The sequence below is a fragment of the Schistocerca nitens genome, chromosome 1 (assembly GCF_023898315.1).
Source record: "Schistocerca nitens isolate TAMUIC-IGC-003100 chromosome 1, iqSchNite1.1, whole genome shotgun sequence".
NCBI lineage: Eukaryota > Metazoa > Arthropoda > Insecta > Orthoptera > Acrididae > Schistocerca > Schistocerca nitens.
This window is the reverse complement of record NC_064614.1, coordinates 454,498,902-454,522,969: the sequence shown is the minus strand read 5'-3', so window position 1 is coordinate 454,522,969 and position 24,068 is coordinate 454,498,902. Positions and strand designations below refer to the sequence as shown.

At 40.1% G+C, this 24,068-nt stretch overlaps 1 protein-coding gene across 1 annotated transcript in view; it reads right to left on the bottom strand.

The window, feature by feature from the left end:
- LOC126251633 (glycolipid transfer protein) overlaps positions 1-11,724 on the bottom strand; it is an 80,946-nt gene extending 69,222 nt beyond the window's left edge. Inside the window, exons 1-2 of the mRNA XM_049952182.1 lie at positions 11,401-11,724; positions 11,226-11,281 (exon numbers count right to left, since the gene is read on the bottom strand). Coding sequence (XP_049808139.1) covers positions 11,226-11,281; positions 11,401-11,545 — 201 coding nt within the window. The 5' untranslated portion in view covers positions 11,546-11,724. The remainder of the gene's footprint in view (positions 1-11,225; positions 11,282-11,400) is intronic.
- Positions 11,725-24,068: the final 12,344 nt, after the last annotated feature.

Genomic DNA, 24,068 nt, shown 5'->3' with positions numbered 1-24,068 from the left:
AGCCTTAGCAATATTAGGAGAGAGAAATGGAGCTGCTGAGGCATTACAGAACATGTTTCCTCACTTGACTGTTTGGCACTGTGCTATCCACAGACTCAAACTAGCAATACAAGACACAAGAGATGAGGTTGAAGATGTTACTAATTTCCATTTTTTCTTTGGTAAACTGTATTCTGTCTGTAGCATGTTGTCTAAAATTGAAGCTCAGCTAAGAGAATGTGCAGAAGATCTTGGCAAAAAACTAAATAAAGTTGGGAAAATATTTACCATCAGATTGGTTACCTTACGTGCTAGAACTGTGAAATCTGTTTGCAATAACTGTACACAACTTATCAACCATTTCATGGAAGCTGCTGCTGATAAATACAGGGATTCCAGAGAAAGGTCTAAATATGCAAGCCTTTGCAAAACTTTCACTGCTTCTGAGTTTGTTATAAATTTAGCAATTGGATACGATGCTCTACGTGAGCTTTCAGATTTATCTTTGCTTCTTCATCTACATCTACATGATTACTCTGCTATTCACAATAAAGTACCTGGCAGAGGGTTCAATGAACCATCTTCCAGCTGTCTCTCTACCATTCCACTCTCGAGTGGCACGCCGGGAAAAACGAGCACTTAAATTTTTCTGTGGGAGCCCTGATTTCTCTTATTTTATTGTGATGATCATTTCTCCCTATGTAGGTGGTTGCCAACAGAATGTTTTCGCAATCGGAGGAGAAAACTGGTGATTGAAATTTCATGAGAAGATCCCGTCGCAACGAAAAACGCCTTTGTTTTAATGATTGCCACTCCAATTCACATATCATGTCTGTGACACTATCTCTCCTATTTCGCGATGATACAAAATGAGCTGCCCTTCTTTGTACTTTTTCGATGTCATTCGTCAGTCCCACCTGATGTAGATCTCACACCACACAGCAATACTCCAGATTAGGGCAGACAAGCGTGGTGTAAGCAGTCTCTTTAGTAGACCTGTTGCACCTTCTAAGTGTTCTGCCAATGAATCACAGTCTTTGGTTTGCTCTACCCACAATATTATCTATGTGATCGTTCCAATTTAGGTTATTTGTAATTGTAATCCCTAAGTATTTAGTTGAATTTACAGTCTTCAGATTTGTGTGACTTATCATGTAATCGAAATTTAGCTGATTTCTTTTAGTACTCATGCGTATAACTTCACACTTTTCCTTATTCAGGGAGAATTGCCACTTTACGCACCATAAAGATATCTTATCTAAATCATTTTGCAAGTTGTTTTGATCACCTGGCGACTTTACAAGACGGTAAATGACAGCATCACCTGCAAACAATCTAAGACGGCTACTCAGATTGTCCCCTAGGTTGTTAATATAGATCAGGAACAACAGAGGGCCTATAACACTTCCTTGGGGAACACCTGACATTACTTCTGTTTTACTCAATGATTTCCCGTCTATTACTACGAACTGTGACCTTTCAGACAGGAAATCACGAATCCAGTCGCACAGCTGAGGCAAAACTCCGCAGGCACGCAGTTTGGGTAGAAGATGCTTGCGAGGAACAGTGTCAAAAGCCTTCTGGAACTCTAAAAATATAGAATCAATTTGACATCCCCTGTTGATAGCACTTATTACTTCACGAGTATAAAGAGCTAGTTGTGTTTCACAAGAACGATATTTTCTGAATCCGTGCTGACTATGTGTCAATAAATCGCTTTCTTCGAGGTACTTCATAATGTTCGAATACAGTATATGTTCCAAAACCCTACTGCAAATCGATGTTAGTGATACAGACCTGTAATTCAGCGGATTACTCCTACTTCCCTTTTTGTGTACTGGTGTGACTTGAGCAATTTTCCAGTCTTTAGGTATGGATCTTTCTGTGAGCGAGTCGTTGCATATAATAGCTAAATATGGAGCTATTTTATCAGCATACTGTGAGAGGAACCTGACTTGTATACAATCTGGACTGGAGGCCTTTTCTTTATTAAGTGATTTAAGCTCCTTCGTTACTCCGAGGATATCTACTTCTATGTTTCTCATATTGGCAGTTGTTCTTGATTGGAATTCAGGAATATTTATTTCATCTTCTTTGGTGACGGAGTTTGGGAAAACCGTGTTTAATAACGCTGCTTTGGTGGCAGTGTCATCAGTAACTTCACCATTGTTATCGTGCAGTGAAGGTATTGATTGCGTCTTGCCACTGGTGTGCTTTTTGTACGACCAGAATCTCTTTGGGTTTTCTGCCATATTTCAAGACAGAATTTCATTGTGGAAATTATTAAAAGCATCTCACATTGAAGTACACACCGTATTTTGAACTTCTGTAAAACTTTGCCAATATTGGGGATTTTGTGTTCTTTTAAATTTGGCATGCTTTTTTTGCTGTTTCTGCAACAGTGATCTGACCCATTTTGTGTACCATGGGGGATCAGTACCATCACTTATTAATTTATGTGGTATGTATCTCTCAATTGCTGCCAATATTATCTTTCTGAAAACATTCCACAACTTTTCTACACTTATATGATCAGATCAGAAGGAGTGAAGACTGTCTCTTAAAAAGGTGTTAAGAGCATTTTTATCAGATTTTTTAAATGGATATACTTCGCGTTTCTTTTTGATGTTGTAGGTGTTACGGTATTCAGCCTAGCAGCAACTGCCTTGTGGTTGCTAAACCCTGTATTCGTCACAATACTCACTATTTGTCCAGGATTATTTGTTGCTAAAAGGCGAAGTATGCTTTTGCAACCATTTACGCTTTGAGTGGGCTCATGAGCTAATTGTTCAAAATAATATTCTGAGAAAGCATTCAGTACAATTTTGGATGACGTTTTATGCCTGCCATCGGCTTTAAACATATAATTTTTCCAGCATATCGAGGGTAGATTCAAGTCGCCACCGACTATAATTGTATGAGCAGGGTACTTATTTGAAATGAGACTCAAGTTTTCTTTTAACTGTTCAGCAACTATATCTCCTGGTAAAATGATCCAATTAATAGTTTAGTCCAATTGTCAGGTATAACCTCTACCCATACTATTTCACACGAACTATCTACTTCAACTTCGCTACAAGACAAACTACTTCTGACAGCAATAAATACTCCACCACAAACTGTATTTAATCCATCCTTTCTGAACACTGTTAGATCATTTGAAAAAATTTTGGCTGAACTTATTTCCGGCTTCAGCCAGCTCCTTGTACCTACAACTATTTGAGCTTCAGTGCTTTCTATTAGGGCTTGGAGCTCTGGTTCTTTCCCAACACAGCTACGACAATTTACAATTACAATACCAATCGTTTCTACAACTACCTTAATGTGTTTTACCTGCCCACTTTTAGACGGACGTCCTTTCTGTGGTTCCGAGACCCTCTAACCTAAAAAACCGCCCAGTCTCTTCCACACAGCCCCCGCTACCCATGTAGCCACCTCCTGTGCGTAGTGGACTCCTGACCTATTAAGTGGAACCCAGAAACCCACCACCCGATGGCGCAAGTCAAGGAATCTGCAGCCTGCATGGTCACAGAACCACCTGAGCCTCTGATTCAGACCCTCCACTCGGCTCTGCACCCAAGGACCACAGTCGGTTCTATCGACAATGCTGCAGATGGTGAGCTCCGTCTTAATCTCGGAAGCAAGACTGGCCGTCTTTACCATTTCCGCTAACCACCTGAAACCAGACAGAATCTGCTCCGATCCAAAGTGACACACATCGTTGGTACCGACATGAGCCACCACCTGCAGTTGGCTGCACCCTGTACTCTTCATGGCATCCGGAAGCACCCTTTCCACATCCAGAATGACTCCCCCCGGAATGCACATGTAGTGCACACTGGCTTCCTTCCCCTCCTTGGCAGCCAAGTTCCTAAGGGGCCCCATTACGCGACTAAAGTTGGAGCTCCCAACTACCAGCAAATCAAACAAAGAAGAGACGTAGCTATTACCAAAGCTGACAAGACTATAAAATGTAGTATCCGGGTACTGGAATCCATGTCATCTTCTCCAGGTTCTCATGCTGAGGATGCAACTAAAGCAGCTAAAACAAAGTCTTTAAAGACATTTAGTTACACAACAACCATAGAGTTGTTCAAATAAACAGTGGCCCATTTCACTGAGTTCTTGCTGAAAATCTCAGACACTCACTTGTTGCCAGTCTTAGCCATCCATCCAATGTAGGTTCTCAGACCAAGCAAAGCAGCACAGAAAATGAAAAGAAACAGAGGACTGAAGTATTTAAGTATTGTTAAAAAATCTTGCTCTTGTAGCAAAAAAAGACTAACCACATGGTACCGACATAATTTGTGGAGATAGGAGCATCTCTAATATATGTGAGGTTTTCCAACTTCATGCCATTTCAGTTGCCTGAGACTGCAGTTTTTTGTGTTTGTGTGTGTGTGTGTGTGTGTGTGTGTGTGTGTGTGTGTATTGTTGACAAAGGCCTTAATGGGCAAAACCTGTAATTGTGAGAGTCTTTTTGTGGTGCCTATCTGCGACACAGCATCTCCGCTGTATGGTCAGTGTGCGCGCGTATGTGTGTCTCTTGTTGACAAAGGCCTTAATGGGCAAAACCTTTAATTGTGAGAGTCTTTTTGTGGTGCCTATCTGCGACACAGCATCTCCGCTGTATGGTCAGTAGCAACTTTCCTTCTCAATATATTGTTAGAAAATACATTCTGGTATTCATGGAAATGTGGACACAAACATAAAACCTAAAGACCTTGAACAATTACCACAAATAATTGATTCAATTCCAATTTCCACATTTGAATGCGAAAGAACATTTAGTGCTATGAATGACATTCACACTAAAAAAAGGAACAGTTTGTTGGCAGAACAAATTTTCCTAAGAAGTGTTGATCCACCACTGGGAAAATTTAATCCAGAAATTTATGTGCAGTCTTGGCTCAGGTCAATAAGAAGATTAACTGAAGAAACAGCATGCTGAAAATATGACCTGCTCCACTATGAGTCCCTCTGGTCCATTTGTCCAGTGCCCATTTGTTCAGTAGTGCCTAAATGTTTATTCCAACTACAGCACTGTGAAAGAGTAACCAGCCACTACATAGTTAAGGCACTGAGCAATCAGCAGGCACATAAACAAGGTTGAAAATGTTGCTAAGCTTTTGGACAACGTCCTTTTCTGCAACCAACGAAAACATGTATCGCTGCCAGCAGCATTGTCCTTGATGGCTACATCATCCCTATGTTGCAGCCTGATTGGAGTGAGTGGTCTGGTCTTGTGTGGAATGAGTGAGAGGAACAAGATGGTGAGGTGGTGACAGGAAGAGAGGCTGATGGATAATAGTGACAGGAAGCAAGGGAACAGGCATGTGACATGGCACACAAAATGGTGGATACAGTTGGGGGTGGAGGGTGGGTGATAGAACTGAGGAAGATGAAGACCACAGAGAGGAAAGTGAGAGTGTACATGATAACTGTGTGAAATGTCATCCAGAGATGCTGGTCTTGGTGAGGAGATCCAGGTGGCAAAATTCATGAAACAGCCATTTAAACTGAGTATTTTGGGCAGCAGCTGGGCAGTGAGTTTAGCTCTTGGCCACAATTTGACAGTGGCCATTCATCTTGGCGGACATATTAACACCTGAATCACATTGTGCCTGAAGTACGTGAACAGCTTTCTATTCCAATATCTCCCTCCTTTTGAACACTGGTCATGTGATTAGCATTGATACAACACAATAATGATGATTATGAAACAGAACTGATCAAGCTGCTGTATGAGAAGAGCTCTCACCAAGTACTGCAGCATCAAGGGTCATCTTCCAGAAAGATGAGTACTGTGCACTAGGCTTTAGAACTGTACCAGTTTCTTAGCCACTGTGGAATTTGGAAAAGTTGAAGGTAAATGTTATTTAGTGGATCCACCCTTGCATTTTTCATAGTTTATGTAGGCCTATATGATAGCACACCACAATATTTTTGAGACTTGTACGTTATCTAATGCAGATTTTCTGTCATTTTGGGCCTTTTAGGCGTGTTTGGACAGTGTTTTTTTTTCTTTTTTTTGGGGGGGGGGGGGGCGATTTGCTATAGCATGAACATAAAAATCACATTATACTGCAGATAAATCTGTTACCACAACCTCCCTATCACATTCACATTTGTTTGCCAACTCAGAAGGAAATTATCACCTTCCAACCTAACCTAGACTTCAGGCTACACTACAAATTAGTGTTGCCACACCAACCATTTTCGGGGTCAACTATCCACCTATCCACATCTACATCTATACTCTGCAAACCACTGTCAAGGGCAAGGCAGAGGGTATGTCCCATTGTACCACTTATTAAGGTTTCTTCCTGTTCCAGTCACATAAGGAGCACAGGAAGAATGACTCTTTATATATCTCTGTGTGTGCTGTAATTATTCTTATTTTGTCCTTACGATCCCTATGTGAGCGATAGGTAGAGGGGTTGTAGTATTTTCCAAGACTCATCATTTAAAGCTGGTTCTTGAAACTTTGTTAGCAGACTTTCTCAGGATCGTTAACATCTTTCTTCAAGAGTCTGCCTAATCTCTTTCTTCAGCATCTCTGTGACTCTCCCACGGATCTAACAAACCTGTGACCATTCGTGCTGCCATTCTCTGTATATGTTCAATATCCCGTTTTATTACTATTGGGTATGTGTCCCATACACTTGAGCAACATTCTAGATTGGGTCACACAAGTGATTTGTAAGCAATCTCCTTTGTAGACTAATTGAAGTGAAGTGCACGACCTTACGTTTCTAAACATTTAATGCAAGTTGCCAATCTTTGCACCCCCTTGAAGATCTTATCAAGATCACGCTGAATATTCATTCGGCTTCTTTCAGCCATTACTTCAGTACTGATAACTGTATCATCTGCAAAAATGCTGACCACAGGGCCATTAATATACAACATGAACAGTAAGGATCCCAACACAATTCCCTGGGACACAACAAATGACTCTCGATTCAAGATAACATGCTGTGTACTCCCTACCAAAAAATCCTCAGTCCAGTCACAAATTTCACTTGATACCACATATGATTGTACTTTTGATATTAAGTATAGGTGTGGTACTGAGTCAAAAGCTTTTTGTAAATCAAGAAATACTGCATCTACCCACTGCCTTGATCCAAAGCTTTCAGTATGTCATGCAAGAAAAGTGTTAGTTGGGTTTCATATGATCGACGTATTCGGAATCCATGCTGGTTGGCATGGACAAAGTCATTCTGTTTGAGATACCTCATTATGTATGAGCTCAGAATGTGTTCTAGAATTCTTCAACAAATCAGTGTCAAGGATATTGGACAGTAGTTTTGTGGATCACTTCTACTAGCATTCTTGTAGATGGGTGTGACCTGTGCTTTCTTCCAACTACTGGGCACAGTTTTACGTCTGAGGGACCTATGACAGGTTATATTTAGAAGATGGCTAACTCAGCCACAGACTCAGTATAGAATCTGATAAGGATTCCATCAGGCCCTGGAGCTTTGTTCAATTAGTGATTTCGGTTGATTCTCAACCCCACTGACTCTAATACTTCTTTCACTTATCTTTTCAGTGGTAAAAGTATTAAATCAGAGCAATTCTCTGGGATTTTCCTTTGTAAAGAGACATTTGAAAACAGAGTTAAGAATCTTAACTTTTGCTTTGCTGCCCTCAAATTTAGATCCTGTCACATTTGCCAGGCACTGGACATCAACTTCAGTGCCTCTAACAGCCTTTACATATAATCAGAATTTCTTTGGGTTTTGTGAAAGATCATTTGAGAATATTCTGCTGTGGTAGTCACTGACGGCTTAATGCATTTCTCTCTCGACAGCCAAATGTGTTTCATTCAGCGTCTCTCTATCTATAGCCATGTGCTTCGTTTTACATCTATTATGCAGTAGTCTCTTTTCTTTAGAAGTTTCTTTACAGTGACTGTATATCATGGAGGCTATCTCCCATTATGAACTGTTCCACTGGGTACATATCTATCCACTATTTGGTCAACTATTCTTTCAAATGTGAGCAATAGTTCCACTACATGCTCCTGCCCTGTGCTGAAAGTTTCAAGTTCCTCATTAAGATATGAAACTACTGAGTTTTTATTTAGTTTACTTAACATATATTTTTCTGCTTGTTTTAGTTGTCGTTTGTACTTTGATAATCATTGTTGCCACAACAGCATCATTGTCAGCAATACCAGTTGCGATATGAACATCCTCAAAGAGGTCAGGTCTGTTTGTTGCCATTAGATCCAATGTATTTCCATCATGAGAATGGGGTTCTAAAATATCTGTTCTAGTAGTTTACAGAGAAGACATTTAGCAATGTTTCACAGGATGTCTTATCATGCCCACCACTGACAAAACTGTGATTTTCCCAATTGATTGTTGGACGATTTAAGTCTTCACCAATGCTTACAGCATGACTGGGAGACTTATGTACAAGAGAACTGTGGTTTTCTGTTAAGTTTTCAGTTGCATCAGGAGACGAATCTGGTGGGCAATAGAAGATTCCAGTTACCATCTTATGCCCACTCCGGTCTTGCCCAGACAATCCTACATAAGCTTCAGTTTCTGTCTTGCTGGATCTGAGTTTCTCATCCGCTCCATCAAATACACCATCTCCATTTCCTATTTGCCTATCCTTTGATATACACTTAAACTTTTCCCAAAAATCACACCACTATCAGTTTCAGGTTTCAACCAGCTTTTTGTACCTTGTATTATATGAGCTTCATTGATTTTCAGAAGCACTTCGAATTCTGGCACTTTGTTGTGAATTCTTAGGCAGTTAACTACTAGGATAATAATACTCTCACCTGTGGGGGGCATTTCTTTTGAACTTACACTGATATTTCTGGGTTTCCTACAGCTATTGTTATCTGGATAGGATGGAGAGTTGCCTAAACTAAAAAAATCCTTGCATGCACCTCACACACAGTCAACTACTTGGGTAGGAGGCTGTGATATATACTGCACACATGACCATTTAGGGGGTCCCTGCAGTTCTCAACCCTATGGTGCAAGTCCACAAAGAAGCAGCTTTGCTTGTTACAGAACCTTTGAAGTCACTGGCTCAGTTCTTGCACTCTACTCAGAACCAGAGTACCAAGATCAGTTCAGGGGAAAATGCTGCAAATTGTGAGCTTCTTTGAAACACTCTGTGCAAGGGTGGTCTTCTCAGCCTTCTCTGTCAGTTGCTGGAATGACCCAAGTATGACTTCAGAGCCCAGACAACAGGCATCATTTGTTCTAATGTGCACCACAGTCTGTAGTTTGTTGCACCTTGTTCCCTCAATGATTGCCAGTACAGCCTCTTCAACATGTTGAATGAGGCCCCCAGGCGTATACACAGAGTGAACCTGGTGTTCCTCCCTCTCCCTTGCTGCCCTTTCCCAAAGGGGTTCCATTAGTTGCAATATGTTTGAACTGCCGACGATTAATAGACTCCCTATCCTTTTGCATTTGCCTCCTCTCAACACATAACAAAACAGGTTTCCCTAAAACATATAAAGTGAGTCCTTCTAGCTTGGTTTCAGTTTCAGTGAAAGACAGTACCTCAAACATGTTCATTAGCACGATCAGTATAACACCCTGGAACCATCTACTCTATAGGACGCTTGTATCTACCAATTACACACTACTCACAGTCAAGTACGACAGACCTCAACCTTTCTGCAGAGCAGACAGGATCTATACGACAGGAGAGTACCTGAGGTACATACATGTGCTGGTACCATAGTTTCATGACTCTTGGGGGCACTTCCAACACACCAATTTGCAGCAGCAGCAGCAGCAGCAGCCAATAGTTTGACAGTAGTCAGTGTGATTTTCAGTTGCTTATGAACGTTAATCAATTCACCCCGCGTTTGAGAACAGCATTCGCAGTTGGGCTGCATTTTGGCTGGTGTAATTCTATTATAGGACAAATAACTGTAAACTTTAAACTAAGCCAGCTGCTTATCTTTTCATTGGTTGAGCTAAAAATTTACTTCTTTCCTATAAGGATCGAATCAAATACACAAAATGAGATTTCTATTACGGCAACAGAAAAACCTATGATAAAAATCACTTTTTTCCTAAAACTTTTTGAGGTTAATAATAGTTGTTAATAAAATCAAAAATAGAATTAATTAACACAGTTAACTATCACTCTCTAAGCTAAGGACAAAGAACTGGATGCAAATTCCATTCAGCTATCCAGCTTTTATTTATTAGAAATGTTTGTTCATGTTAAAACGCTATTGGTATATATCATTACGGGACAAAGTTAAGGATAAAATGGTTCAAATGGCTCTGAGCACTATGGGACTTAACATCTTAGGTCATCAGTCCCCTAGAACTTAGAACTACTTAAACCTAACTAACCTAAGGACATCACACACATCCATGCCCGAGGCAGGATTCAAACCTGCGACCGTAGTAGTCCCGCGGTTCCGGATTGCAGTGCCTAGAACCGCACGGCCACCGCAGCTGGCTGTTAAGGATACAACTGGCTTTCTCAAAGGGATGATTCTTGGGAAAAGTATGCAAGTGAGCCTCTGTGAAGTTTGGCTGCCTAAGACAGAACTGATAACAGCTGGAAGTTTTAAGTGAATGCATGATGTGTACTTTAATAAATCACATATTCCATGTACTACTGGTCGGCAAATGTATGAGCTTGAGCTTCAGAATATTAACACTTCTAATATAGCATGAAACAATACTTTCAACATCTTAAGTGCTATGTATTGCGTAATTTGTTATGGTCCTTATCTGTCTCAACTAACAATGTGTAATTAGCGCGCGCGCACACACACACACACACACACACACACACACACACACACACACACTTGCGTAATTTGTTATGGTCCTTATCTGTCTCAACTAACAATGTGTAATTAGCGCGCACACACACACACACACACACACACACACACACACACAAACTCTTGTTGACCATGTAGACTACTACGACTGTCCTCTGGTCATATACTTCTCACAAATTTCTTACTAAATTTTTTAACTGATCTATCGTCTAGATACAGCTGCCTGTAACAATTGCCCGAAATTACGCTTTTCCGCTATTTATATTACATTTCTTGGGAAATGCTGTCTCTTACATATTAATACCAGTAACTGTTCTGATACGCACGATTACTGCTAAAAATTCGATCCTAGTGGAGCATTTTCTCAGTTATAGTTAATATCTATTACGATAGCAAGAAGATAGAGTCTAATATGAAAATGTAAATTCACAGAATGAACGTCGCCTACCTTGATATTTCCCGACATGTCATATTTAACAGGGGCAAATATACCTCCAAACCTATCTGAAACAATAAACATTGAATATAATTTGAATATTCAAGTCATACATAATTACGAACACAATTTTGCAAGATTGTTTTGCTATTTACAACAAAAGTTTCCGAAAACACCTGATTCTTACCAACCAATTCGACAACGCCTTTCGACGCCTCTAAGAAGTTAGAAGTATTAATTTTCCCTTCAATAACATCAGGAAAAGGCACTTGCACTGTTGTAAAAAAGTTCTTTCTTCCATGAGAAGATGCTTTATTCGTCGGACTAGACATTTTGTACACGTGTATCAATTTTATCACAACACTCACTAACTTGGTAAAGCAGAAGAATAAAATGCGCAAACAGCAGCCGTTTGGCCTCCAATCGCTATCAGTCCGTTATCTCCTGACCAGCATTTTCTCCGATCGGCGCCACAGAAAGCCATCACTTCATCTCGGAGTTAATCAGCTGTTCGCTGTCAAAATAAGACCATAGTTTCCGGCCGAAAGATTACGCGGTATTTTTGAACTAGAGCGCGAGTTTTTCCTTGAAGACACAGTACAAAAAGAGAATAAACTGCATGTAAAATATCATCTTTATCTCTCAATAAATGCATAATAAAACCAAATAATACTAAGTTGACGTCATCAGACTGTCTATTTCAATGAGTTATTATACTGTTGAAAAAGCGACAAAATACTAAAACGATTAAATCATTTTAAGTGAAAAGGACAGGCGTGCAAAGTGCTCATTGTCACTTAGAGAAAATTGATAGAGTGCTCGCGCCAGAAGTATAACAAAAGGAAGACAAAAATATTTCTGTTGGATTTTGCAGTTCCGATCGTATTCGGCATTGTCAAGTGCAGATGCATTAGGGGCGCGTCAAAAATAATCATAAAATTTTTTACATATTGCAGGTGTGTGTAATCAATAAACATGTATAGTCTTATGCACTGGAGCAGTTTATTCTTGTAGCACTTGGTACGAACCCCGCAGCTTCACAGTCAGGTTTTTAGGGGGCAATTTTGCATTAAAAATAATAATACTGATTAGGATTATGTAAGGATGATTGTGCGGTATTTTTAAAGTACTACAAATAACAGATCCCTAGTTAATGAAATAACATATTACATAATGGCACTATGTGTTGTTTTTTCTTTTTCTTTTTTTTTACATGTTCCGTGCGAGTCTGGTCTGCTGTGCATTATTATTGTGAAAGTGCGGAACAATATTGTCGAATGAAATTATTTGGTTTACGTTTTTAACATAGCTCACGTAACAACCATAGGACTAACCACACCCCTGCGGCCTGCACCAAAGGATCTGAGCGGAATAGTTAGACAATTAGCTGATCTGAATTAAGGTTAGTGATTATCTCACTCAATTGCTGTTTTGGTGTAACAGTATGTTTGTTGACTTGTTTTCAAAAAATGTTTGTAACGTTTTCATGCTTATTTTAATGTTTTGCTCAGATGCACCAACACATATCATGATTAGTAATACAGCTAATCAATCCATAGTATGGAGATCACTGATCCAAAGTTGTACTCTGTCCACAAAAACTTGACGATTATACTGGTGCTGCCAGGAGCGGTGAAAATCGGTACTAGTTGAAAGATATTCATTTATCTCTGGGCTCTGCCAAAGGAGAATGCTAAGTTCACTCAATCAGGATATGATGTGACATCATTATTACGTATATGCGCTTTAGTCGATTAACACACCTATCGACTTTTACGAACGTTCGAGATTCTAAACTGTCGTCAGCGAGTGGTTTGTTTCGACACGTGCGATTCTGAAAACAGCTCAGTGTGGCAGCGTATATGCATTTCGCCAAAATAAAAGAGCTGGATACTAATTCCTGACCGTGGCCTTGAAAACACCACGTAAAAAAGTGAAGTCTTCTTATGTCCCGACCAGATTAGATTGTGTGATTGTTGTATTGAATACTTACGCCGAAAGTAATATTTATTTAATATCAACATGTTAGTATGGTTTCATACAATTGGTCTTGTCAGTACATATTAGATTGTAGCAGCATACTCTTGCTGACTTTTTTTTCTTAATTTATATAGCTGAAAGAGAACTCGTGCAAGTTTGTTAGCTAAGTAATTTATATGTCCATCTCAAGATAGTCTTTTATCAACCATAATTCCAAGTAATTTTACACTCGGACCGCAGAGACAGGTACCTTAGTGTCCAGTAATGACTGATGTGTAGAATAATTGAATTTCGAACTTAAAAAGAAAAATATGAGGCATTGTTGAGGAAAAATCGTCAACCGGAGATGAAATACGAGGGGAAGTGGATTTCTCAATGTAATCTTAACCAAAGGTTAGTGTCTAGTACTGATTGACGTATGAAATGATTGAATGCAGTGTCAAAGCATTCCATGGTGGTAAGCTTTCCTCTCATTAGTCTCTCGAATGATGAACACATAATTAGAGACGGGCAAACGAAAAACAACGCACAGGACACAAACACAGTACAATACACGATTTAAACGCAAAACAAGTACTGATTGACGTATGAAATGATTGAATGCAGTGTCAAAGCATTCCATGATTCAAGATTCTTTATTAGCCATTGATCATGCAAGATGAAATAGGCTTCGTCAGTACATAAAATAATATTAATATTCCAGACACTATATATAAGGCATAGATATAATTAGCATATGAGTAACTTACAAATAACCTAAACCTTAAGCAGGTGACTACAATGCTTAATACATATTCTTGTTTCAGATACATACAAAGGTACCAAAAATGAGTTACATTGTAGTAGCAAACACAGTAGTTACGTAACACATCATAACACTGGCAAATAAAGTAGTTACCTAACACAGTTGAAATACAAAGGTATTAGATATGAAATATTTTGTAACAGTATATATAGTAGTTAATTGAGTTAATTATGCAATTACAGGTTTATCTCTGTGCTACTCAGATCATAATATTCTTGCATAGGTGGTAAGCTTTCCTCTCATTAGTCTCTCGAATGCTGAACACATAATTAGAGACGAGCAAACGAAAAACAACGCTCAGGACACAAACACAGTACAATACACGATTTAAACGAATGGCGCAAAGCTCAGCGCTACTCTGTCACAATCTCTCGAAAATTCACAAAGGTCGAATAGTCGATATACGGTTTCTATCGTTTTCGATGTAGCGTGTATACGTCATAATGACGTCACATCGTATGCTGATCCAAGTCCGGTGAACTTAGCATCCTCCTCTGCCAAAGTTAACTGTCAGTAGACGCGACTGTGCAGTGTGCACCTGCGTGCACACAGTTTGCAGTAAAGGTAACGGGACTGCTGCAAGCATTTCGCGCCGTCCTCTAGTCGCTGCTCCTTGGTCCTCGGCAGTAGGAGTGCGAGTCCAAGACACGCCTACCGCTGTTATCGGCAGCCACAGAATGAAATGTCATCTTATCGTGGATAAACGTAGTAATTACATAATGAATCACAAAACAGTAACTACGAATTAAAGCCTTTCTTCGGTAATGAAATCCTCTTGTGAAGTAAAATTCATCGTAATACCCAGAACTTTATTGGACATAAAATTCGTAATGACATCGGCTTAAAAACAAAAATCTTCTTGAAAACTTAAATCTTCTTGAAAACTAGAATCATTTTGAAACCTTACGATCTTTTTGAAAACTAATAGTGTTCTTCAAGCCTAACAGTCCTAGTAAGTCTTCTTTGAAACTACTGAGTTACTTGCAGGCTAAACTTCTTAAAAAAACCTTTTTGGAAGTAAAGAATTACCTTGGTTGCATGTGGGTAGATTAGTCCTGCTTATGGTGCAGTCATTCAATCTTAAAGAAATTCTGGAATGTTTTCCAATCTTACTGTCTGCGCTTGTTGTACACTATTGACTGTGAGTGAAGCACCCATTAGAGCTAATCCCCATGTTCAAATATTTTGTGCATAGGATGTAGGTTATAAAATTTCCAAGAATCTGCACATAATTATTATGTTCTGCTATGTGAAAAAAATTTCCCGTGTCATATCGAAACAATGTATACCAGCTTGATTTTCTGCTCAGTCCTGGTACTGGGGGCCATTTTTTTTCCCCCCTCCTCGTTTAGCATATGACATTATTCATCACAGGAAAATATATAGACTTCTTGGCACAACACGATACTATTGCTAAATGAATTTTGAAGGTCTTCCTACTCATAATTACTTATTTCATTATAAAATCATTCGTCGCTGCATACGCCTAGTGGGAGTATTGGTAAAATAATGTATTCTCCTGCAAGCAATCTGCCAATTTCTTTATAGGTGTTTTATTATGCGTGCGTGTGTGTGTTTGGGGGGGGGGGGGAGCGGGGGGCAGAAGAGCAGATTTAACCTGCAATGAAAGTATCAAGTGGATGCCAGAAATGTTGTCGCCCCTAAATAATTTGTACAGGTTAGTCAGATTCAGGTAACTGATGTAACATGTCTGTGTATACATCATAGAAAACAACTGTTATGTGATGCAGCCTTATGTTGCCTTGAAAATGTTGTGACCTTATAACAAAAGCAGTTGGATTTCTTCCAGTTGTTACATTTGTCTGCTCCCCCCCCCCCCCCCCCCCCTTGCCCGTCCCACAACCACCAACAAAAAATAGCATTAATTTTTTCTAAATTTTGTGATATCATTTATATGACATGCAGAGTACCAGTACCTAAAAATTTGAATACTGAGTCAGGGTTTATACGACTTTATTATCTTTCGTTACTTTCCCTTTGGTAATAGGAGTTAATGAGCCAGCTAGTTTATCTGAAAACTGTGGTAATTTCAAAATATCAATAACATCAGACTTGAAACTTCCTGGCAGATTAAAAGTGTGTGCCAGACCGAGACTCGAACTCGGTACCTTTGCCTTTCGCGGGCAAGTGCTCTACCATCTGAGCTACCCGAGCACGACTCACGCCCCATCCTCACGGATTTACTTCTGCCAGTATCTCGTCTCCTACCTTCCAAACTTCACAGAAGCTCTTCTGCGAACCATGCAGAACTAGCACTACTGGAAGAAAGGATATTGTGGAGACATGCCTTAGCCACAGCCAGGGGGATGTTTCCAGAATGAGATTTTCACTGTGCAGCGGAGTGTACGTTGATATGAAACTTCCTGGCAGATTAAAATTGTGTGCCAGACAGTGACTCGAACTCAGGACCTTTGCCTTTCGTGGGCCTGTGCTCTACCATCTGAGCTACCCAAGTTTCTAATCAGCGCACACTCCGCTGCAGAGTGAAAATCTCATTCTGGAAACATCCCCCAGGCTGTGGCTAAGCCATGTCTCCACAATATCCTTTCTTCCACGAGTGCTAGTTCTGCATGGTTCACAGAAGAGCATCTGTGAAGTTTGGAAGGTAGGAGACGAGATACTGGCAGAAGTAAAGCTGTGAGGAGAGGCCGTGAGTCGTGCTTGGGTAGCTCAGATGGTAGAGCACTTGCCCGCGAAAGGCAAAGGTCGCGAATTCGAGTCTCGGTGCGGCACACAGCTTTAATCTGCCAGGAAGTTTCATATCAGCGCACACTTCGCTGCAGTGTGAAAATCTCATTCTGGAACCTCAGACTTGATTATCGTCATCATTGTAAACATATGAAAGGTACACCACTGATTACTGACGTTGTTGTTGTTGTTGTGGTCTTCAGTCCAGAGATTGGATAGATGCAGCTTTCCATGCTGCTCTATCCTGTGCAAGCTTCTTCATCTTCAAGTAATTATTGCAACCTACATCCTTCTGTATCTGCTTAGTGTATCAATCTCTTGGTCTCTCTATATGATTTTGACCCTTCACGGTTCCCTGCAATACTAAATCGGTGATCTCTTGATGCCCAGAATGTGTCCTACCAACCGATCCCTTCTTCTAGTCAAGTTGTGCCACAAATTCATCTTCTCCACAATTCTCTTCAGTACCTCATTATAAGTTACATGATCTACCCATCTAATCTTCAGAATTCTTCTGTAGCACCACATTGCGAAAACTTCTATTCTCTTCTTGTCTCAACTGTTTATCGTCCATGTTTCACTTTCATACATGGCTACATTCCATACAAATACTTTCAGAAAAGACTTCCTGACACTTAAATCTATACTCGATGTTAACAAATTTCTCTTCTTCAGAAACACTTTCCTTGCCATTGCCAGTCTACATTTTATATCGTCTCTACTCCGACCTACATCAGTTATTTTGTACCCCTAATAGAAAAACTCATCTACTACTTTAAGTGTCCCATTTCGTAATCTAATTCCCTCAGCATCACCCAATTTAATTCAACTACATTCCATTATCCTCCTTTTGCTTTTGTTGATGTTCATCTTATATCCTCCTTTCAAGACCCTGATCATTCTGTTCAACTGCTCTTGCAGGCCTGTTGCTGTGTCTGACAGAATTACAATGTCATCAGCAAACCTCAACATTTTTATTTCTTCTCCATGGATTTTAATTCCTACTCTGAATTTTTCTTTTGTTTCCTTTACTGCTTGCTCAATATACAAATTGAATAATATCGGGGATAGGCTACAACCCTGTCTCTTCCCCCTTCCCAACCACTGCTTCCCTTTCATACTCCTTGACTCTTTATAACTGCCAACTTCAGAATTTGAAAGAGAGTGTTCCAGTCAACATTGTCAAAAGCTTTTTCTAAGTCTACAAATGCTAGAAACATAGGTTTGCCTTTCCTTAACCTATCTTCTAAGGTAAGTGATAGGGTCCGTATTGCCTCGCGTGTTCCAACATTTCTATGGAATCCAAACTGATCTTCCCTGAGGTCAGCGTCTACCAGTTTTTCCATTCTTCTGTAAAGAATTTGTGTTAGTATTTTGCAATCATGACTTATTAAACTGATAGTTCAATAATTTTCACACATCAGCACCTACTTTCTTTGGAATTGGAGTTGTTATATTCTTCTTGAAGTCTGAGGGTATTTTGCCTGTCTGAAACATCTTTCCCACCAGATGGCAGAGTTTTGTTAGGCCTGGCTCTCCCAAGGCTATCAGTAGTTCTAATGGAATGTTGTCTACTCCTGGGTCCTTGTTTCGACTTAGGTCTTTCAGTGCTCTGTCAAATTCTTCACGCTGTATCATATTTCCCATTTCATCTTCATCTACGTCCTCTTCCATTTCCACAATATTGCCCTCAAGTGCATCACCCTTATGTAGACCCTATATATACTCCTTCCACCTTTCTGCTTTCCCTTCTTTGCTCAGGACTGGTTTTCTATCTGATCTCCTGATATTCATACAGGTGGTTCTCTTTTCTCCATAGGTCTCTAATTTTTCTGTAGGCAGCATCTATCTTACCCCTAGTGAGATAAGCCTCTACATCCTTGCATTTGTCCTCTAGCCATCCCCACTTAGTCATTTAGCACTACCTGGTTATATCATTTTTAAGATGTTTGTATTCCATTTTGCCTGCTTTATTTACTGAATTTTTATATTTACTCCTTTCATCAATTAAATTCAATATATCGTCTGGTACCGCAGGATTTTACTAGCCCTTGTCTTTTTACCTACTTGATCCTTTGCTGCCTTCTCTATTTCATCTCTGAAAGGTACCCATTCTTCTTCTACTGTATTTCTTTCCCCTGCTCTTGTCAATCATTCCATAATGCTCACTCTGAAACTCTCTACAACACCTGGTTCTTTCAGTTTATGCAGGTTCCATCTCCTCAAATTGCAGTCTCCTCAGTTTTAATCTACAGTTCATAACCAATAGATTGTGGTCAGAGTCCACATCTCTCCCTGGAAATGTCTTACAATTTAAAACCTGGTTACTTAAACTCTGTCTTAGCATTATATAATCAAGCTGAAACCTTCCAGTGTCTCCAGGCCTCGTCCACATATACAACCTTCTTTCATGATTCTTAAAGCAAGTGTTAGCTATGATAAAGTTATGCTCTGTGCAAAATATTACCAGGTGGCTTCCTCTTTCATTCCTTACACCCATTCCATACTCACCTACTACTTTTCCTTCTCTTCCTTTTCCTACTATCGAATTACAGTCTGGCATTACTATTAAATTTTCATCTCTCTTTACTATCTGAGTAAGTTCTTTTATTGCATCATGATTCCCTCAATCTCTTCATCATCTGCGGAACTAAGTGGCATATAAATTTGTACTACTGTGATAGGCATTGGCTTCGTGTCCAGCTTGGCTACAATAATGCATTCACCATTCTGTTTGTAGTAGCTTATCCATGCCTATTTCTTTATTCATTATTAAACCAACTCCTACACTGCCCCTACTTGTTTTTGTATTTATAACCCAGTATTCACCTGACCTAAAATCTTGTTCCTCCTGCCACTGAACTTCACTAATTCCCACTGTATCTAACTTCAACCTATCCATTTCCCTTTTTCAGTTTTCTAACCTACCTGCCCGATGCCAGTTTTCTTTCTCCTGATAATGACGTCCTCCTGATAAAGTAGATCAAAAAGATACTTAAATATGTGGAGTATCCTGCAGCCAGTGACAAAAAATGTTAGCAAGTTTCGCACCTTTTTAGTTTCAGAGTAATTAACATTGTTAGTGAAATGGAATTCCATATTTGGGCAAATAAGATAGTGAGTACAGTACAAATTACCATTGTATCTAAAAGACCTCATTCAAACAGTTCTTCTTCCACTATTCAGTTGCTCAGAAACATAAATGTTTAATTGTAATTTATGAAAATCCAGTCAACAAAAATAGCCAACTTTAGTTGAAGTTATTGTAAATTTATAAAAGAGATATGTGGGAAGCCATTTTACGCCAGTCTACAGTGAATTTCAATGGAGCAACATCTATGTCCGAAAATACAGGATAATGCACCGCAAACAATGTAGTATAAATTATAAGTCATAAAATGAACTGGAATTTACCTAGATTTTGTGTCTAAGAGTTTATTTAACAATTCAGTGACTGTTGTGCATGATTAATTGGATAGTGACTGTGTCATTAGTATCATGGACTGTGCCAAGCTCCAATAATGCCCACTGTGACAATAGGGTCAAACTATCAGCTTGGTTTCTTCGAACAGTTACTTACTGCGCACATCATTTTCTTATTGATATGACTTAGATTTCAAGGACAGTGATATAAGAACTTTAATCAGTGACTGTGTTAACTATTTGTGTGATACATGTGAACTTTTGTAAATAGTTACTTCTGTCTTAGATTACTGCACTCCAACAACTCCATTATAGGACATCAGTCACTTGTGTAATATGTGGTTAGCCAATTATCTGTGCATAATTTAAGTGAATGAAACTCAATCTGGCCGTAAACATTAGTTTTTTCAGTAATGAAAGTGCTATTAAAATGTTTGAACTATAATCTTGTTGTGAACCATTTCATTTAAAATAACCTACTTGCAAACACCAGTTTTTCAGCCAGATTCAACACAGGCACAGCTGTCGAGGGCAGTTATGCTCAGGTGATACTCACCTAAGGAAGCCCGCTTTGCAGTGTGCCTCTGTGTCATATGTGCTTGGTCCCCCTTTGTAAAGTGGTGTTATCATTATCAGGATGGATGTCTTAAAAGATGTTTCCCTACAAAAATACCATGTGACTGCTCCAAAACCATTTCATATTATTAGTTTATTAGTTTGGTTGGAGGTACATTATTGCAGCATGCTGTAACTTCACAAGGACACATCTATTAATAAAGAATGCCATCTGTATTCTATCCACTCTACTCATTTTCTTTTCCTGATCATTGTTCAGACTACATCCATGCAACTGGTTAATCACAGTTTTTGTGGCTGCATTATTATTTATAATCCTAGCTATTTCTGTTCAGTTGTTGATGTTTGGACTTCTCCCCATTGGCGTTACAGCTAATTTTGTCGGGTTCAGCCACACTCTCCTCCATCCTCCCAACTTTCTCATGACTGTGAATTACTGCCTGAATGATGTATGACACATTGTATTTGCATGGACTACAATCTTAATACCTCAAAAGGAAAGATCCAGCTCCATCACTAAAGCTTAAGAGGTGGTGCATAGCAGGCTTCCTTGTTGCAGCGTTGTTTGAATATCGCACAAAGGTATGATTTACTTTTACCTATGCATGGGTAACCTGGTTGCGTTTGTCTAATATGCCCACAAAAGCCTGGTAAAAACCATTGCATTCATGGTTACTGTTACATGGTAGTGTTTAGCTCTGTCCTAAGCAGCCTTGTAGTCTAAAAAGGTAATGCTTATCAGAGCTGTGACTTACAACTCACAAGCACAAGATCCATAAAGTTGATGACATTTGTAACATCATCTGACCTGCAGTCACACTGGCTTGATAGGGCCCCACTATATGAAGTGTGAGATTTCTGACAAGGGAACCTCCCCATCGCACCCCCCTCAGATTTAGTTATAAGTTGGCACAGGGATAGGCCATGAAAAACTGAGCACAGATCAATCGAGAAAACAGGAAGAAGTTGTATGGAACTATGAAAAAAATAAGCAAAATATACAAACTGAGTAGTCCGTGTGCAAGATATGTCACATCAAGGTACCTGTACACTGAGGAGCACCGTGGTCCTGTGGTTACTGTTACGGAACGGAAGGTCCCTGGTTCAATCCTCCCTCGAGTGAAAAGTTTTAATTTTTTATTTTCAGACAATTATCAAAGTTCATGCACTCAGACATGATCAACTTTGCTATCCAAAATTCCAGGACATGTTCAGATTTGCTTGGACACATGCAGGATTTGACGGTCTACACATGGAAAAACTTGAAAACGTTAAAAACATATGTTTTGACAGAGCACAGGGAAAACTGTGCGACTGTGAAACTGTTGCATTCATTTGTTGCCGTTTATGTGACAAACTCTTATGTTTTCATCACTTTTTTGGGAGTGATTATCACATCCACAAGAAAACCTAAATCGGGCAAGGTAGAAGAATCTTTTTACCCATTCGCCAAGTGTGCAAGTTAGGTGGGTCGACAACATATTCCTGTAATGTGACGCACATGCCGTCACCAGTGTCGTATAGAATATTTCAGACGTGTTTTCCTGTGGAGGAATCGGTTGACCTATGAATTTGCGATCAAATGTTTTCGGTTCCTATTGGAGAGGCACGTCCTTTCGTCTACTAATCGCACGGTTTTGCGGTGCGGTCGCAAAACACAGACACTAAACTTATTACAGTGAATGGAGACGTCAATGAATGAACGGTCAGATCGTAACTTTGCGATAATAAAGTAAGTAAAATTTTTACTCGAGGGAGGACTCGAACCAAGGACCTCTCGTTTCGCAGTTGCTCACTCTAACCACGGGACCACGGCGCTCTTCAGCTTACATAGTCCTTGATGTTGGATATCTTACACTTGGACTACTCAGTTTGTATATTTTGCTTATTTTTTCATAGTTCCACACAACTTCTTCCTGTTTTCTCGATTGATCTGCGTTCAGTTTTTCAAGGCCTATCCACTGTGTCAATTTATAACTAAATCTGAGGGGGGTGCGATGGGGAGGTTCCCTTGTGAGCCTGTTATTCAGTAGGAGTCTGTTGATCTAGGTCCACATTTAAGAGCGTGAGCATATTTGGCCAGTAGTATTTTGTACTGACAAGGGTAGTCAAGTTTGGGTATCAAGCCACTCACACCTCCTATAAATACTGTGGGTAAAATTTGCCTTGTTAGAAACTTGCTATAAAACTCAGTTAACATTTTTTATGATAATATACCAATATTTTGGTGCTCACATTATGACTATTTTGAGTTAATGATGGGGTATGGTTGTGATATTGTGTTGTTTCCTTCCCCCTCTTTTATTTTATCTGCTGCAATTCCAGTCGTATATGTTGTTGTAACACTGCACAAACATAATATGAGTATTTCCACCAACCAACTTTTAATTCATTTCCACACACAGGAAAATACACACACACTGAATAACGTAGTAATTAGTACAACACACAAAATCAGGCTATATTAAAGCACAATCTCACAGTAAAGTGTCACTTAATCACAAAAACATTAGAGCGGCCAAGGGCCTGGCAGGCTGGCTTATATACAGCTGTTTGCGCATGGTACAGTTCTTGCTGTGCCATCTGTGCTGAGTGAAGCGGTCATTGAAGCACGCGCTGTTTAACTGTGTATTCTTACTGTATGGGGCAACAACACTCCTTCCTCTTGGGGGTAACTGTTCACTGTGGAGATGTCTGTGTCTTCGTCAGATGGGACGACTGCTGGAGCAGGTGTTGTGCTGTTACTGCAGAATATGGTCTGAAATGACGTATGTGTGGACAGGTGTGGTGCTCACTCCCCCACGAGAGGCCATAGTGAAGCACCGGTGATGGAGGTGCCATGTCCATATCCAGGCAGGCACTTGGTGATGGAGGTAAAAGAGAAGGCAAAGGCAGTGGTAATGATTTATGTGGAGGGAAGCAGCCCTGCACTAACTACTACACCTGGCAGCAGTGACTCCCAGAATGAAGATGATGCAGGAGCCAAAGGGGGTGGGGACTGTGCCGCGGGACCAGTGCGGACAGTGGAGGCAGCTGCGCAGGCGGCAGGGTCTTCAGTGCGTGGTCGGTCATGCATGGGCAGAGCTGGTCTAGTGTCAGGGCACCAAGCCATTGAAGGTGCACATGATGCAGAGGCAGCAGCCTCAGCAGTGATGTACGACTGCCAGATCCACTTAGGGCATTGGCCAGACTTGTTGGCGCAAACGGCAGAGCTCGGATAGAACGGCTGTGAGGCAGGTGTTGGCAGGTGGCTGGGCATTGGCCGGAGCAGATGGAGCAGCATATGGGGCTGGCAGTTGTGAAGCAGCTCCACCACGCCATAGTCATCAACTGCAAGGAACCTATAGGAGCTCAAGAACCTA